This window comes from Chiloscyllium plagiosum, unplaced genomic scaffold, assembly GCF_037043375.1.
Source record: "Chiloscyllium plagiosum isolate Xiang-an unplaced genomic scaffold, Cpla_swu_hap1 HiC_scaffold_36, whole genome shotgun sequence".
Taxonomy (NCBI): domain Eukaryota; kingdom Metazoa; phylum Chordata; class Chondrichthyes; order Orectolobiformes; family Hemiscylliidae; genus Chiloscyllium; species Chiloscyllium plagiosum.
This window is the reverse complement of record NW_028270174.1, coordinates 34,022,002-34,037,979: the sequence shown is the minus strand read 5'-3', so window position 1 is coordinate 34,037,979 and position 15,978 is coordinate 34,022,002. Positions and strand designations below refer to the sequence as shown.

Below are 15,978 nucleotides of genomic sequence, written 5' to 3'. Positions count from 1 at the left end.
TAACAAAGTGGCATGCACAAACTTCCAATCTAATGAAATGGTTCCTAATTCAAGAAAATGATGTATATATTATAGCTAAGGTACCTGTAATGTTTTCAGCTACTTTTAAAACTCTGGGATGCAAACCATCGCATCCTTGGGATATACTAATCTATAATTATATTATTTTCTTCATTGTTGTTCGTCTTTTTTTTTAGTTTTGATGCATCTTCTCCTTAATTCAACATCAATTTCCCTGAGATTTCCTGTCAGAAAGACACCCTTCCACAGCTACTCTCTGTCTTTCATGACCAAGCCAATTCTGTATCTCAGGCCAGCTCATCACAGATCCCATGTGACTTCATTTTCTGTATCAGCCAGCCATGATGGACTTTGTCAAAGGCCTTGCTGAAGTACATGTAGACAACATCTGCTCTGCCCTCATCAATCAACTCTGTCACTTCCTCCCCTCATAAAGCCATGATGCCTTTACTAATAAGTTCATATTTCTCCAAATGTAATAAATCCTGCCCCTAAGAATCTTCTCCAATAATTTCCCTATCACTGAAATAAGGCTCAGCATCATATAATTTCCAGGATTATCTCTGTCGTCCTTCTTAAACAAAGGAATAACATTGACTATCCTCTGGTCCTCTTGGAACTCACCTATGACTAAAGAAGACACAAGGATTTTCTACAAAGCCCCAGCAATTTCCTCCCTCACCTTCCTCAATATTCTTAGATTGATCCCATCAGGTTCTGGGGACTTGTCCACCTTAATGCTTTTCAAAATACCCAACGCCGTCTCTTTTTTTATGTCGACATGTCCTAGAGTATCATCACACCCCTCTCCAGTCTCACCATCCACTGTTTTTTTACTTTGGGAACACTAATGAAAGTATTCATTAAGGACCTCACTTCCTCTGGCTCCTCGCATAATTTCCCTCTTTTGTCCTTGAGTGGAGCTACCCTTTTCCTAGCTACACTCTTACTCCTTATATATGTATAATATACCTTGGGATTTTCCTTAATCCTGTTTGCTAAGGACATTTCCTGGCTCCTTTTAGCCATCCTAACTCATCGTTTAAGTTATTTCCTGTTTTCTTTTCAATATTCTTCAAGGGGTCTGTCTCTCTTCAGTTTCCTAAACATTATGTATGCTTCCTTTTTCTTTCTAAGCCCTCAATTTTCCTCGCCATTCAAGGTCCTGAATGTGGATTGATTCTCAAACAGCCACCCCAAACTCTATATCCCATTCTTGCCTAATATTAGTTAGTTAGCCATAGTTAGTCTTGCCTCAGTATAATAATTTTACCTAAGGACTACTCTTATCTTTATCCATAAGTAACTTTAAATTTACAGAATTATGGTCACTGCTCTCGCCATGCTGCCCCACTAAACCTTCAACCAATTGGCCAGGCTCATTCCCCAATGCCAATCTAATATGACAAAAATGACACAGTGCCAAAATATCATAGAATCCTTACGGTGTGCAAGTAGGTCATTTGGCCTATCGAATCCACACTGACCATCTGAAGAGCATCCCATCCAGACCTACTCCCTACCCTATCCCTGTAACCCCATGGCTAATCCACTTAACCTGCACAACTTTGGACTATGGGAGGAAACTGGAGAACCCGGAGAAAACCCACGCAGACATGGGAAGAATGTGCAAACTCCACACAAGGGTGGAATTGATCCGAGGTCCCTGGTGCTGTGAGGTAGCAGGGTAAGATTCAGCTCAAAGTAATTATTCAGTAGAATTCTAGTTCTTTCTTTTCATTGACATTATCACCATTATCATTTTCCAAGGTTCCACATTGCTCAGAACCCCTGAATCCTAATTGTACAAGTATTCTGTGTTGATTTTAGTATCCCTTCCTTGCAAGCTATTTTCCACACTATTCTATATAACTCTTACCATCTATTTTGTATCCTTTGCACCTTCTGGATTCACCAGAATCTATACTATTTTTTGACTTGTTGCATTGTCTCAAATCTCTTTAGCCATCCATGTTTGTTTTTTGATGCAATAGAGATCTTGTTCCTTATGTTATAAACCGATCTTTTATGGCATTTTAAACTGACCTTTTGTTGGTTTACTGATCCTACTCCTAAAAAATAGTGATAGGATCTCCCTGCTCCTCAGCCTTCATACCATTAGCCTCCACATTAAAGTGGTCAACTATTGCCATTTCTACCACTTCCAGCTTTTCGCCATCTCCAAAAATATGTTGGCCTTTCCTTTCAGTATTCTCTCTACAACATCCTGGTCCACTCGTCCATTACTCCCATACCTGCTCCCCTTTCCATAACCCTTCCTATGTTGGTGCTGGAGTTACAAAACCTGCCATTTCACTTTCTCCCTTCCCATGCAGGACCCCAAACACTCCTAAATAAAAACTGGAAAGAACTGCGATTGCTGTATAATCAGGAACAAAAACAGAAGTTGCTGGAAAAGTTCAGCAGGTCTGACAGCATCTATGAAGAAAAATTGAAGTTAACCTTCTGGGTCCAATGACCCTTTCTCAGAACTGATGGTAGCTAGGAAAATGTCGGCTTGTACACAGAAGATAGGATGGGGGAGGGGGTAAGGAATAAATGGTAGGTGGGGATAGAGCCCAAAGAAAGAGAAGAATGGCTGGACAGACAAAGGAGTTGATAGCGATCTGGCTAGATTAGATTCCCTACAGTGTGGAAACAGGCTCTTCGGCCCAACCAGTCCACACCGACTCTCTGAAGAGTAACCCACCGAGACTCATTTCCCTCTGGCTAATTGACCTAACACTATGGGCAATTTAGCATGGCCAATTCACCTGACCTACACATCTTTGGATTGTGGGAGGAAACCAAAGCACCCGGAGGAAACCCACGCAGACACAGGGAGAATGTGCAAACTCCACACAGTCACCCAAGATTGGAATTGAACCTGGTACCCTGGTGCTGTGAGGCAGCAGTGCTAACCACTGAGCAACCATGCCACCCTAGAAAGGTGAATAGCTGTTAATGGAGATTGTTAGTGGCTAACAATAGGTAGTGTGTAATGGCAGACTATGTGATAACAAGGCCTGGTGTGTGGGGTAGGGGGCTAGGACAACGTAGAGTTCAGGACCTAAAATTACTGAACTCTCTATTGAATCTGGAGAGCTGCAAGGTTCCCAAACAGAAGATGAGGTGGTCAGGGGCATTGTATCTGCTCTATTGCCTCAAAATTTTGGTATGCTTTCCTTTATTGTTCAGAGCATTGAGTATAGGAGTTGGAAGTCATGTTGCGGCTGTACAGAACATTGGTTAGGCCACTTTTGGAATAATGTGTGCATTTCAGGTCTCCCTCTTTCAGTATGTTAGAATTTAGAATTAGAATCCCTACTGTGTGGAAACGGGCCCTTCAGCCCAACAAGTCCACACTGACCCCCCAAAGAGTATCCCACCCAGATCCATTCCCCTACATTTACCCCTGACTCATGCACCTAACCCAAACATCCCTAAACACTATGGGCAATTCACCTGACCTGCACATCTTTGGATTGTGGGAGAAAACTGGAGCACCCAGATGAAACCCACACAGACACAGAGAGAATGTGCAAACTTCACACAGTCACCCAAGGCTGGAATCGAACCTGGGTGCCTGGTGCTGTTACACAGTAGTGGTAACCACTGAGTCAATGTGCTGCCCCTTGTGAAACTTGAAAGGATTCACAAAAGATTTACAATTGTTGCCAGGGTTGGAGGGTTTGAGCTATAGGGAGAGGCTGAACAGGCTGGAGCTGTTTTCCCTGGAGCGTCGGAGGCTGAGTGGTGACCTTACAGAGGTTTATAAAATCACGAGGGTGGGGGGAGTCAAGAACTAGAGGGCATAGGTTTAGGATGAGAGGGGAAAGATTTAAAAGGGACCAACTTTTTCACGGAGAGGGTGATGCATGTATGGAATGAGCTGCCAGAGGAAGTGGTGGAGGCTGGTCCAATTACAATATTTAAAAGGCATCTGGATGGGTATATGAATAGGAAGGGTTTAGGTGGATATGGGCCAAGTGCTGGCAAATGGGACTCAATTAACTTAGGATATCTGGTCGGTGTAGACAAGTTGGACTGAAGGGTCCATTTCCATGCTGCCTAGCTCTATGACTCTATAACTCCCTCTCTATGGCAAGAAGAAAGTAATACTGAATGGGATGGGCTTAGGCTAGCTGGTTGGTGGCACAGTGACTCAGCGGTTAGCACTGCTGCCTCACAGCACCAGGGACCTGGGTTCGATTCCAGCCTTGGGTGACTGCCTGTGTGGAGTTTACACATTATCCCCGTGTCTGCGTGGATTTCCTCCCATACTCGAAACATGTGCAGGTTAAGTGGATTGTCCATGCTAAATTGCCTGTAGTGTCCAGGAATGTGTAGGCCAGGTTGGTTAGCCATAGGAAGTGCAGTGTTACAGGGATAAGGAAGGGGAAGTGGGTCTGGGTGGGATGCTCTTCAGGGGGTCCATGTGGACTTGATGGGCAGAATGACCTGCTTCCACACTGTAGGGGTTCTATGATTCAACAGCAGAAAAATAGTGAAACAGATGGTTGACCCAGTATCCTTTTTTTTAATGTACATTATAATAGATGCTGTAAAACATCTCCCAATACCAGAAGAGGGCGGTTCCACTGACCTGGAACTAGGTGTAATATTGTTCACCAAGCGTCACCCATATTAATGGGAACATGTTGCTGCACAGCACAACATAACTTGTCCCTGGTCAAGGATTGAAGGCACTGCTCTGTAACCATATTGGAAGCTGTTTGCACTCACTTGGACCTGAAGGAGCAGGGCGCTCCGGCTACTGGAGTGTCTTTGCAGACCGTGTGTGGTTAGTACATCACCCACATGGAGCAAGAGCCACATGGCACTGAGGGAGGTGGAGCTGAGCTGACTATTCAGTGGGTACACACCCAAGACAAGTTCAGTTCCCGGAGATGGTGGCGGCTGCTTATACCCAGCTCAGTCCTGGCTCCAGGCGCCGTGGAGCACCCGGGAGAGGCGGCAAAGTCCAACCCGCTGGTGAGGCCCATCTCTCGGGACACGGGCATTGGCAACACACCGTCCCTGCTCTGCTAACCGGGTGAGTGGCGCGCTGCACTCATCTATTCACTTTCTTCTCTCTCGTTTATACCTCCCCGTTTCCCAAGCCGTTATCCCCTGTAGGAGTGTGGGTGTCATTTATCTCTTTATTCTCTCTCTCTCTCTCAGCAGAACCACACACAGTACTTTAAGCACTTTTCTGTGTGTGTGTGTGTGGTTCATATATTGAGCATAAAGGCGTTCGGCTACTTGTGTGAGACAGCACAAGTTGATTGAGAAACTTTCTTTATAAAGCAAGTGGAATCGATTAATGAAAATGAAGTTTTAGGAAATCCGACTGGAATTAAAACTTATTTCCCCGCTATCTTTCGTAAATGTCGTTATTGATTTCAATAATTTATGTTAGAATTAATTGCAGAAGTAACTGCACTTGCTTCCTGTTCCTATTTCCCTGTAGGAGTCTGTCCGAACTGCAGACGCTGGCAGAGATGGGAGAGCTAGCACATCAGTGTCAGTACGATGAGAACGGACACACTCTGGTGCACTGGGCAGCGCTCACCGCTTCCGTCTCGCTTCTCAGGTATTTGGTAGATTTGAGACTCCCTGTGAATCTGCCCAGCCGCTCTGAACCGGCGCAGCGACCTATTCACTGGGCAGCGGTCAAAGGACACATCCCTGTTACAGAAATCCTCCTGCAAGCTGGCGTCTCAATTGACGAGAGGGATCAGAGAGGATGCACTCCTTTAATAATAGCTTCGCAATATGGACACATTGCCCTCTGTTGCTACCTGGTGGGGAAAGGAGCCAGTCTGCAAGCATGTGACAGCCAAGGTGACAATGCACTGCACTGGGCTGCATTTAAAGGTGAGGTGTAACAATTATGTTTCTGCGATGTACATTTTGAAGGTTTCCTTTGTGAATTGAACTCGTAAACTATTGTAGCCCTGATTGAGTGTTAATATGTAATGAACAATATAAAGGTTCCGTGGAAGTAACAACAGTGCACAGCCAATTAGACAGCTGTGTTAGTAAGCTCAACAGGGACCCTGGATTTGATTTTCTGGTTATTCATAGTCAATAAGAAGTAATCTATTAATGCCTGTACTACCGTAACCAGTCAGCTGTGGCCAATCATTTTCTCTAGATATTATTTTACAACATAATTTACTGCAGCCAATTAGATATATTACTCCCTTCTTAATCTGAATTTAAAAATAAGACCCAGATTATTTTCAGTCAATAATATGTCTGTGTATATGTTTTCAGGATGGACATTCTTATCTTGTAAACAATTAACGTAATCCATCTTAAATCTATGCACCTATTATCACTTGAGAACATACAAAACTGGATTGGCGGCAAATAACAGCTTGATGAGTTGATTTCATAAACCAAGATAAAGGCTTCAGCTTGTAACTTCTGCTGACATTCAGAACTGGCCTTGCCGTGGTTGGTAGATAGGATGTCAGATCATGAGGAAGCAAATTGACTATGCTTATACTACCAGCTGACTGGATAAGGAAAGATGAGCTTAGGACAGGAAAGAATATTTATAAAAAGGAGCATCAAAATAGAAAATTCGTTCCAACTTCCATTTCATCAAATTTGAATCTAATCACCTGCTCAGACAAGAGAAAACCAATTATTCATTATAGTCATGCTATAATGCCTGCCATGCCAAAAATAATATTAGGCCTAACCACAGAGGTATGTTCGAAAATTGATCACATTGTTTCAAGGCAAGAAAGAGTGTGTGTCTTTGGATTAAAATTGCAAAGAAATTATGGAGTTTATACAGTGTGGTTTATGGACCAAAAATGTGCATTCAGACAACAGAATTAAAATAACGCAGTTGCTCTTAAGCTTCTACACATGATTTGATCTGTTTGAACTTTGTGTACTTAGAAAAATATACATTTATTACTGATGGGTAAATTTCAACCAAGAGATTAGGATTTATTTGTATCAACAGTTTCAGGTTTATATAAATAAGTGGGAAATTGGGTTTAAAGTGTGCACAGCAAATGTGCAAAGTACATTAACTTGTGTTCCACAGACAAAGAGTCGGCATTGAAGGGCTGGCACAAAAACAAAACAAAGATAAAATATTGACAAGTGTTAGTTTCTTAAAAACAGAAAATGTTGCTGGTTTTCAAGATATTCTGATACATCTCTCACAAGCCAGGCATCAGAAACGTCTCAATTTGATTGTAAACCATTTATTAATAAGTGCTGTGCCTTGCCTGCTATAACTGTGTAACTTTTATCCAAAGCTTTTTCTCACACAGTTAACACTTGCACACCGCTGTAATGGACTTGGGAAGCGAATTACTTTTAGCGACTGAGTCATACACACGTTTTCTAAACAAAAAAGGTGTTGGATGTATTCTTGTTTGCAAACAATGTATGATTTACAGATGTTGAATAATGTAGCAATTTTGAATCTAATGCTAGGGTGATTCACAATGTTTATATAAAGCATGCCATGAATGTTTTTATATTAGTCAATTCTAATTATTTGTCTTTCAAAGCACAGAATAGAACCAATCCACATTACTTAATGTATTACTACAATTATTTAATTTCAGCTGAAAACCTCAATACTGTTTTGGGACTAAAAATAGAAACTATTTTTAGCTTGTTGAAAATGTTTCATCCATTTGCTATCTGTGAAGATGTTACTTTAAATTAGTTTATCCATTCTTGGGCTACAGTTACTTGCAGCTGTTCTTTCAGTGCCAAGTTAAACTGATTCATACCAATGCTTCGATTTTAATACAAGTGACTACTTTGTTATGTGGAGACCGACAGTACACAATCAACCACAGATTAGTACAAATTATGAATAATATAGCAGTCTCATGTGAAGAAGTACAAGACTAGGAGTTATGAAGATTTTTTTTTCAATTCCCATCAAACATTAGTGGTCCTATCTATGATTAGACTTAAGGCACATTGTTAATGCATAATAGGTGAAACTTTGTTCAAACAGATGAAGTAGCTGACCTGCAAGGTTTGCAAATCTAATATGAGGTGGGCACTGAAAATTAAGCCCCATGACTCCACAGACCATATTAAAAGTAATCAATTTGTTTTTCTTTATTACTGTTATTGAGACTTTAAACAAGTTTCTTCAATGAACTAAAACAATGTTAAAGAACAAAGTGTCAGAAGCTATTATTGAAAAAGTTATAGCAATGCACTTCCAACAAGTTGAACACAATCCGATAAAGTCAACATGGTTTTGTGAAAGGGAAATCATGTTTGACCAGTCTTTGAGGAGGTGACATATGCTGTAGATAGAGCAGAACTAGCGGATTTACTGTACTTAGACATCCAGATGGCATTTGATAAAATGCCACACCAAAGATTATCATGAAAGCAGAAGCTGATGTGTAGGAGGTAACATATGGTATGAATGGAAAATGAGCTGACCAACAGGAAGCAAAGAATAAGCATAAATGTGTCCTTGTCAATTTGGCAAAATATATTGAGTGGTGTGCCACAGAGATTGATGCTGGGACTCCAACTGTTTACAATTTACAGAAGTAAATTTGATAGAGGGATGGAAGATATACTTGCAAATTTATTGATGATGCAAAGATAGCTCGGAAATTAAGTCATAGAAGCAGAAGTTGGCCATTCAGCCCATTGAGTCTATTCAACCATTCACAGAGATTATGGCTGCTCTGATAATACTCAATCCCCATCTTTATAACCTTTGATTCCCTTACTGATTAAAACTCTGTTTATTTGAGCCTTGAATATGTTTAAACACCCAGCCTCAACAGTCATTAAGAATTCCTCACTTTTTCCCTTATTACCCAGTGAGCTTAGCTGCAAGCTTTTTGTAATTCCTGCATGACAAAGCACTATGTGTTGCAAGTTTCTGCAGTCATTATTCATTTAAATAATATTCAGCTCCTCTATTCTTCCTGACAAAGTGCATAACCTCACATTTTACCACATGATATTCCATCTGTCAAATTCTTGCCCACTGATGTAACCTGTCTCCAACCCTGTATTGACTCTTTGTTTCATCCTCACTATATTACTTTTCACCTATTTTTGTGTCATAACAAACTTTGCAATAATACGTTCATTGTCTTCATCCAAGTCATTAATGTATATTGTAATTAATTGTGGACCTAGCTCTAATCCTTGTGACAGTCCACTCATTACTGGTTGCCATCCGGAAGATACCCTCCTTCTTCCAACTCTTTGGACTGAATCTTACATTTTATTGGCTAAATTCAAATTGCATTGAGATTTCTAGAGGCCTTTCTTGCATTATCTCACAAGCTCAAGGCATAAATTACTTGCCCATCCCTTATGAAGTCCCCCATTTCCACTACCTGCCCCATCTTACCACGTGCCACTCTCACAACAATTTGCAACTCATTGAATACCCTGGAATTCAGCAGCATCCCTCGTGCCCATGCCAGCTGAAAATCCCATTGTGCATGTGGATAAGCAGTCTGTCCACAGCTGCCCTGCACAGCTCCTGACATTTTCCACTGACATGGCAGACAGGAGGATGTGGGTATCCTGCTTCATGGGACAAGCTCCTAGATTTCCTGGTGGATGGGATGATGCACAGGCAGGACTTCCTGCTCCCCCCCCCCCAAGACAGCAGGGATGCTACCACACACCAGCTTGGTCTGAGGTTGCCTCCCAATTTAAAGCAATATCAGCAGCATGAAGGAATTTCCTGCTTTGACGGTCGGTTCATTGTCCTTCTCCCCTCTGCCAGCATAAGTGCTACCATCTTCTGTCCAATACATTACACTAACTCTGCCACTGTACCCACCTCTCACTATGGCACATGCTTCACCACTCTCACTATAGCCTGAAACATCTTTCTTCTAATTCATACCCACCACAATCTCCAATAACACTAACCCTGCATGTCCTCTGTGCTGCCCACTCATTTGCTTGGGACATCTCCCCAATTGCATCAAGAGTAACAGCTATGCCATCCACTTCTATCTTCTGTAGTACCCGCCTTTCAATCCCATTCCTTCAGGAAAACAGACTACAATATGGCAGAAAGACTCCAAACACCGGTGTGCTTTCCATCCTTTGACTCCTATGAGGAGAGGATTGTGACTATGATCCTAGCGAGCAGTGCCTGGTCTGGTTTTGGATATTGGGTCTGACTTACTATGCCAGGAACTTAGATTAGATTAGATTAGATTACTTACAGTGTGGAAACAGGTCCTTCGGCCCAACAAGTCCACACCGACCTGCCGAAGCGCAACCCACCCATACCCCTACATTTACCCCTTCACTTAATACTACGGGTAATTTAGCATGGCCAATTCACCTGACCTGCACACCTTTGGACTGTGGGAGGAAACCGGAGCACCCGGGGGAAACCTACACAGACACGGGGAGAATGTGCAAACTCCACACAGTCAGTGTGGAGGGAGGCGGGAATTGAACCTGGGTCTGTGGCGCTGTGAGGCAGCAGTGCTAACCACTGTGCCACCGTGCCGCCAATCTTGTGTAAAGTCCTATGCCAAGCTTCCTGGCTTTGTGTCTCTGCTAAACAACACAGGAAGGCAGCAGTAACATGATCCTTATATCCCCAACTGAAACTGGCAAAGCATAAAGAGGTAAGGGAAGACAATGATGCAGCTAGGATCAGTGAGTGAGCATTATAACAGCAAGTGAAAAGCCGAGAAATGCAATACGGTGCAGTCCGTGAACTGGGTGCATGTCCCTGAGTGCGCAGTGTCCTTGCTGCAGCATGTCAGTGAGAGTTGCCAGGGCAGCCTGAAGTGCATTGTTGAAGTGCAGAAGCATCCCAGTAAGTGGATCAGAGATGTACGTGAGAGTTCTTAGAGGCTGACACACAGAATCACTGAATTGTTACAGTGCAGAATGAGCCCAGTCAGCACATTGTGCCTGAATTGGTTCAATTATCTACAGCCAATCTCCTGCCTTTGCCCATAACCCTGCACATTATTTCTATCCAAATAATTGTCGGATGCTCCCTTAAATGCCTCAATTGAACCAGCCACCATCACATTTCCAGGTAACAAACACATTCTATCACCTAACAACCCACTGTGTAAAAAAGTGTTTTCTTATTTGTGGGCGGCACGGTGGCACAGTGGTTAGCACTGCTGCCTCACAGCGCCGGAGACCCAGGTTCAATTCCCGCCTCAGGCGACTGACTGTGTGGAGTTTGCACGTTCTCCCAGTGTCTGCGTGGGTTTCCTACGTGCACTCCGGTTTCCTCCCACAGTCCAAAGATGTGCAGGTCAGGTGAATTGGCCATGCTAAATTGCCCGTAGTGTTAGGTAAGGGGTAAATGTAGGGGTATGGGTGGGTTGCGCTTCGGCAGATCGGTGTGGACTTGTTGGGCCGAAGGGCCTGTTTCCACACTGTAATCTAATGTAATCTAAAATCTTATTTCACCCTTACTTAATTTGCACATCACTTTAAATCCATATTCTCTCATTCTTGTTTCTTTTACAATCAGAAACAGCTTTGCCTTATTTATTCTGTCCAGCTCGCTCATGATTTTGAAAACCTAAATCAGATCTCTCGGCCTTCTTCACTCAGGGAGAACAGTCTCAACTGCTTCAATCTATTCTCATAGTTGAAACCATTCCAGTAAATTATTTCTGCTCCCTCTCCTATGGATTTGCATTTTTCTTATAATGTTATGCCCACAACTGTATACAATACTCCAGCTAACTCTAACAAGTATCTTGTACAAATTCAACATCACCTCCTTGCCCTCTATACTGTGGACCTATTAATAAAACCAAGAACACTGAATGCTTTATTTACCGATCTTTCCATCTGTCCTGTTGCCTTTAATGATCTGCACATATATACTCGAGCACTCTTTTTAGAATTTTACCCCCTATTTTGTATTGTCTTTAAGTGTTCTTCCACTCAAAGTGCATCACCTCATATTTCTCTACATTGAAACCTGTTTGCCACTTAGCCACCCACCCCACTAACATTGCAAAATTCTTTTGGAATTATGCACTATTTTCCCCACAAGTTTACAATTTTTCAAAATTCAATGCCATCTGCAAGCTTGAAAATTGTCTCCTGCATACCAAGATGCAGATCATTGTTATATATCAGGAAAAATAGGTTTCCCAGTGCAAACTCCATTTTCAATCTTTCGTTGCCCAAAAAATAAGCATTGACCATTACTCTCTGGTTTCTACACTCGGTCAGTTTTGTAGCTAAATAAAAGCCAAAAGAACTGCAGATGCTATAAATCAGAAACAAAAACAGACATTGCTGGAAAAGCTCAGCAGGTCTGGCAGCATCTGTACCGAGACATCAGAGTTAATGTTTCGGGTCAAGTGACCCTTCCTCAGAACTGATATGTTGCCTGCGATTGAAAAGTCTCAGTAATGAGGATAGACTGAATTACTGGGTTAATTTACATGTAGTACTGACACCAGTGTTTCCCCTTGGACCATTGCCTCCCTCCCCAGGCATTTGCCAGCAGCATCATACTGAGTGGGTGCTGTTTGTTACCTTATGAAACTGCGATTGTTCATTTTCCCAAGGTCATAATGACTAAGTAATGTTTTGCACTCGCACCCTTACAAAGTAACCCGTTTTCTGGTGTCCTTTTATGAGGTTATCTGTTTATACTCTTCATTATATGGCATTCTGCCCTTTGTGGTTTATACCATTCATCATAAGTTCTCCATTCCTCAGTGTTTACACTATTTGTGCTTCAATCCCCCCTGCTTATGGATGGGGTCTTATCTCAACTATCTATAGCCATTCCTTAACATTAATTTTTTTTTGTTGCTCCTATAATTTCAGTATACCTATATGCATGAAATGTAATGGCAATTACTTAAGAAGTCTTTGATTATGGTGGGATCTGACTTTCCCTTCTGCACTTTACTAAATAACGAGTTTTCTCTTTCCTAAGGTTTCTATGAGGCACTTCATTAACTTATCTCTTTGCCGTGAACATGAAGTCCGCGATTCTGTCTGTGAAAACTACTGCCTCAACTAACAATTCTGTTCAGCCATCAGCAACTCCAACCTATGTAGTCTCTTATTGAAGCCTTTTAATTGTGAATAGGACATAAGGAAGCCATAAAAAGATGGAACAAATGAAGTATAATGTGGGAAAATGGGAAATTGTGCATTTTGACAGGAAGAGTGAAAAGAAGCATATTGTCAACACAATGAGACATTACAGAGATACAAAGGGATCTGGATGCTTGAATCACAATAAGTTAGTGTATTTTGTTTGAGTAATTGGAAGTATTTAGGAAAGTTAATAGAATGTTTTAATTTATCATAAGGGGGACTGAATACAAAAATAAGATGTTCTGCTTTAATTATATGGGCCATTGGTGAGACTATATCTGGAACACCGTATATAGTATTGATCACCTTTTCTAAGGAAGGTCATAAATGTATTGGAGTCTAGATTAGAGTGGTGCTGGAAAAGCACAGCAGGTCAGGCAGCATCCGAGGAGCAGGAAAATCGACGTTTCCAGCATCTGCAGTCCTTGTTTTTACCACATAAATGCAATGGAGGCAGTTCAAAGAAGGTTTAATAAACTCGTATCTGGAATGAGAGTTAGTGTGGGTTAGGCTTGCATTCATTGGAGTTTAAGGGTATGACGTGACTTGATTGAAGATTGTGAAGAACCTTGACAGGGTTCGTGTAGAAAGTATGTCTCCACTTATGGGAGAATATAGATCTAGCGGTCACTGATTCCTGATGAAGGGATTTTGCCTGAAACATCAATTCTCCTGCTCCTTGGATGCTGCCTGACCTGCTGTGCTTTTCCAGCACCACGTTCTCGACTGATCTCCAGCATCTGATGTTCTCACATTTTCCTAGGGTCGCTGTTTACGTTTCAGGGGTTACCTGTTTAAAACTGAGATTCAGTAAAAGTCTTTCTCTCAGACTCTTTGGAACTCTTCCTGAAAAGGTGACGGAAGTGAAGTTCTTAAATATTTTTAAGACTGATGTAGATAGACTCTTGTTAAACAAGATGGTAGCTTATCAGGGGTAGGAGGGAACGTGGAGTTGAGATTACAAACAAATCTTATTGAACGTTGGAGCAGGCGTGAGGAGTTGAATGGCCTACTTTGCTCCAAATCATATCTTCATATATCCTCTACATAGGTACACTTCCCTAACAACTCTTTGCTTTGTTACTAGAGCCTTGTGTATAGGCGTTGGGAGGTCATGTTGTGGCTGTAGAGGTCATTGGTTTGGATACTTTTGGAATATTGCATGGAAGTTTCGAATTCCAATTCCTATTGGAAGGATGTTGCGAAACTTCAAAAGGATTCAGAAAAGATTTACAAGGATGTTGCCAAGGTTGGAGGATTTGAGCTATAGGGACAGGCTGAATTGGCTGGAGCTGTTTTCCCTGGAGCGTTGGATGCTGGGGGGAGACCTCATAGAGGTTTATAAAATCACAAGGGGCATGGATAGGATAAGTTGACAAAGTCTTTTCCCTGGGGTGGGAGAGTCCAGAACTAGAGGGCATAGGTTTAGGGTGAGAAGGGAAAGATATAAAAGAGACCTAAGGGGCAACCTTTTCATGCAGAGGGTGGTACAAGTATGGAATGAGCTGCCAGAGGAAGTGGTGGAGGCTGGTACAATTGCAACATTTAAAAGGCATCTGAATGGATATATGAATAAGAAGGGTTTGGAACGATATGGGCCAGGTGGGACTAGATTGAGTTGGGATATCTGGTTGGCATGGATGAGTTGGACTGAAGGGTCTGTTTCCGTGCTGTACATCTCTATGATTCTCTGACCCTATGACTAATATTTCCCTCATTTTCCTGCGGAATTACAATGACTAGTTTTTTTTTATATGGGAAGGATCACTAGTTTGCACTAGCTGGACACATAAGATCCGTCTGTGCATTGGAGGTCTTCATATTATAGAGCCTTCCTCAGCAGAAAGGTGGTTATTTTGACCAAAGAGTGAAATGAATGGCATGATAATAACTTATGCCTATTAAAGGAAGGACTTAACAAGTAATTTTGCTTCTAAAGCCTGATTACCAGAATATGAACTTGCTGACAGGTGCTAAACTAAACATCTGCAAATTTAGTCATAAAGTGTTGATTATACACAATTTTCACAGAGTAGGGCTTCCAGCAGCTAGATCCACTGAAGGTGTGCTGTATGCGGGCTGACACACAGCAGCATGTTGGAGGATGGCTCAGGAATTCAAGGGAGAGGGTACACAAGTTCCTGAATATGGCACTGGTGGTCCTGCTGGTGGGACTCCAAAGCTTATACCTGAGGATGACATCTTGCCTTATCCTCTATCCTGCAGGTTGTGTTTGGCCAAGCTTTCTCTTGGTGACACCTATAAAGTGTTCAGTGCAATATAGGACCACAAAACATGCATCTTTTTCAGTCAGTTCCAGGAGAATTTATTGAATAACTGTTGCTAGAATGTCAGTGGTGTTTGAGAAAGTGTCCCAAGAAGTCTGCTAATATTGTTCAGATGTCCTCTCCAGCAGGTATTGAACAAGTATCCCCTTAATCACAGAATCCCTTCTATGCAAAAAGAAGCCATTCGGCCCATCAAGTCTACACCAACCATCCAAAGAGCACCCCATCCAGACCCTCACCCTCTGTAACACCACATTTACTATAGGTAGCCCACCTTAGCTGCACACTGGACAACTTAGCATGGCCATTCCACCCAACCTGCACATCTTTGGACTGTGGGACAAAACCCATGCAGACACAGAGAGAACATGCAAACTCCACACAGACAGTCACCTGAGGCTGGAATCAAACCCAGGTCCTTGGCACTGTAAGGTAGCAGCGCTAACCACTGAACCACTGTGCTGGCCTTTAAGTAATGCTTGAAATTCACTGTTGGGAGAGAATATTATGTGAAGCACTAGCCACTACAATTCTCTACAGCTTCCTTAATGGGGACATATGT

The 15,978-nt window shown here is 42.2% G+C and overlaps 1 protein-coding gene and 1 long non-coding RNA gene across 2 annotated transcripts in view; one reads left to right on the top strand and one right to left on the bottom strand.

Annotated features, from left to right (window-relative positions):
* The window catches only part of LOC148139924 (uncharacterized), a 200,257-nt gene that overhangs the window by 89,292 nt on the left and 94,987 nt on the right, over positions 1 to 15,978 (bottom strand). The gene's annotated exons all lie outside the window — the stretch shown is intronic.
* Positions 4,932 to 15,978, top strand: part of LOC122539397 (palmitoyltransferase Hip14-like) — a 79,714-nt gene continuing 68,667 nt past the window's right edge. Inside the window, exons 1-2 of the mRNA XM_043674189.2 lie at positions 4,932 to 5,077; positions 5,495 to 5,901. Coding sequence (XP_043530124.1) covers positions 4,932 to 5,077; positions 5,495 to 5,901 — 553 coding nt within the window. The remainder of the gene's footprint in view (positions 5,078 to 5,494; positions 5,902 to 15,978) is intronic.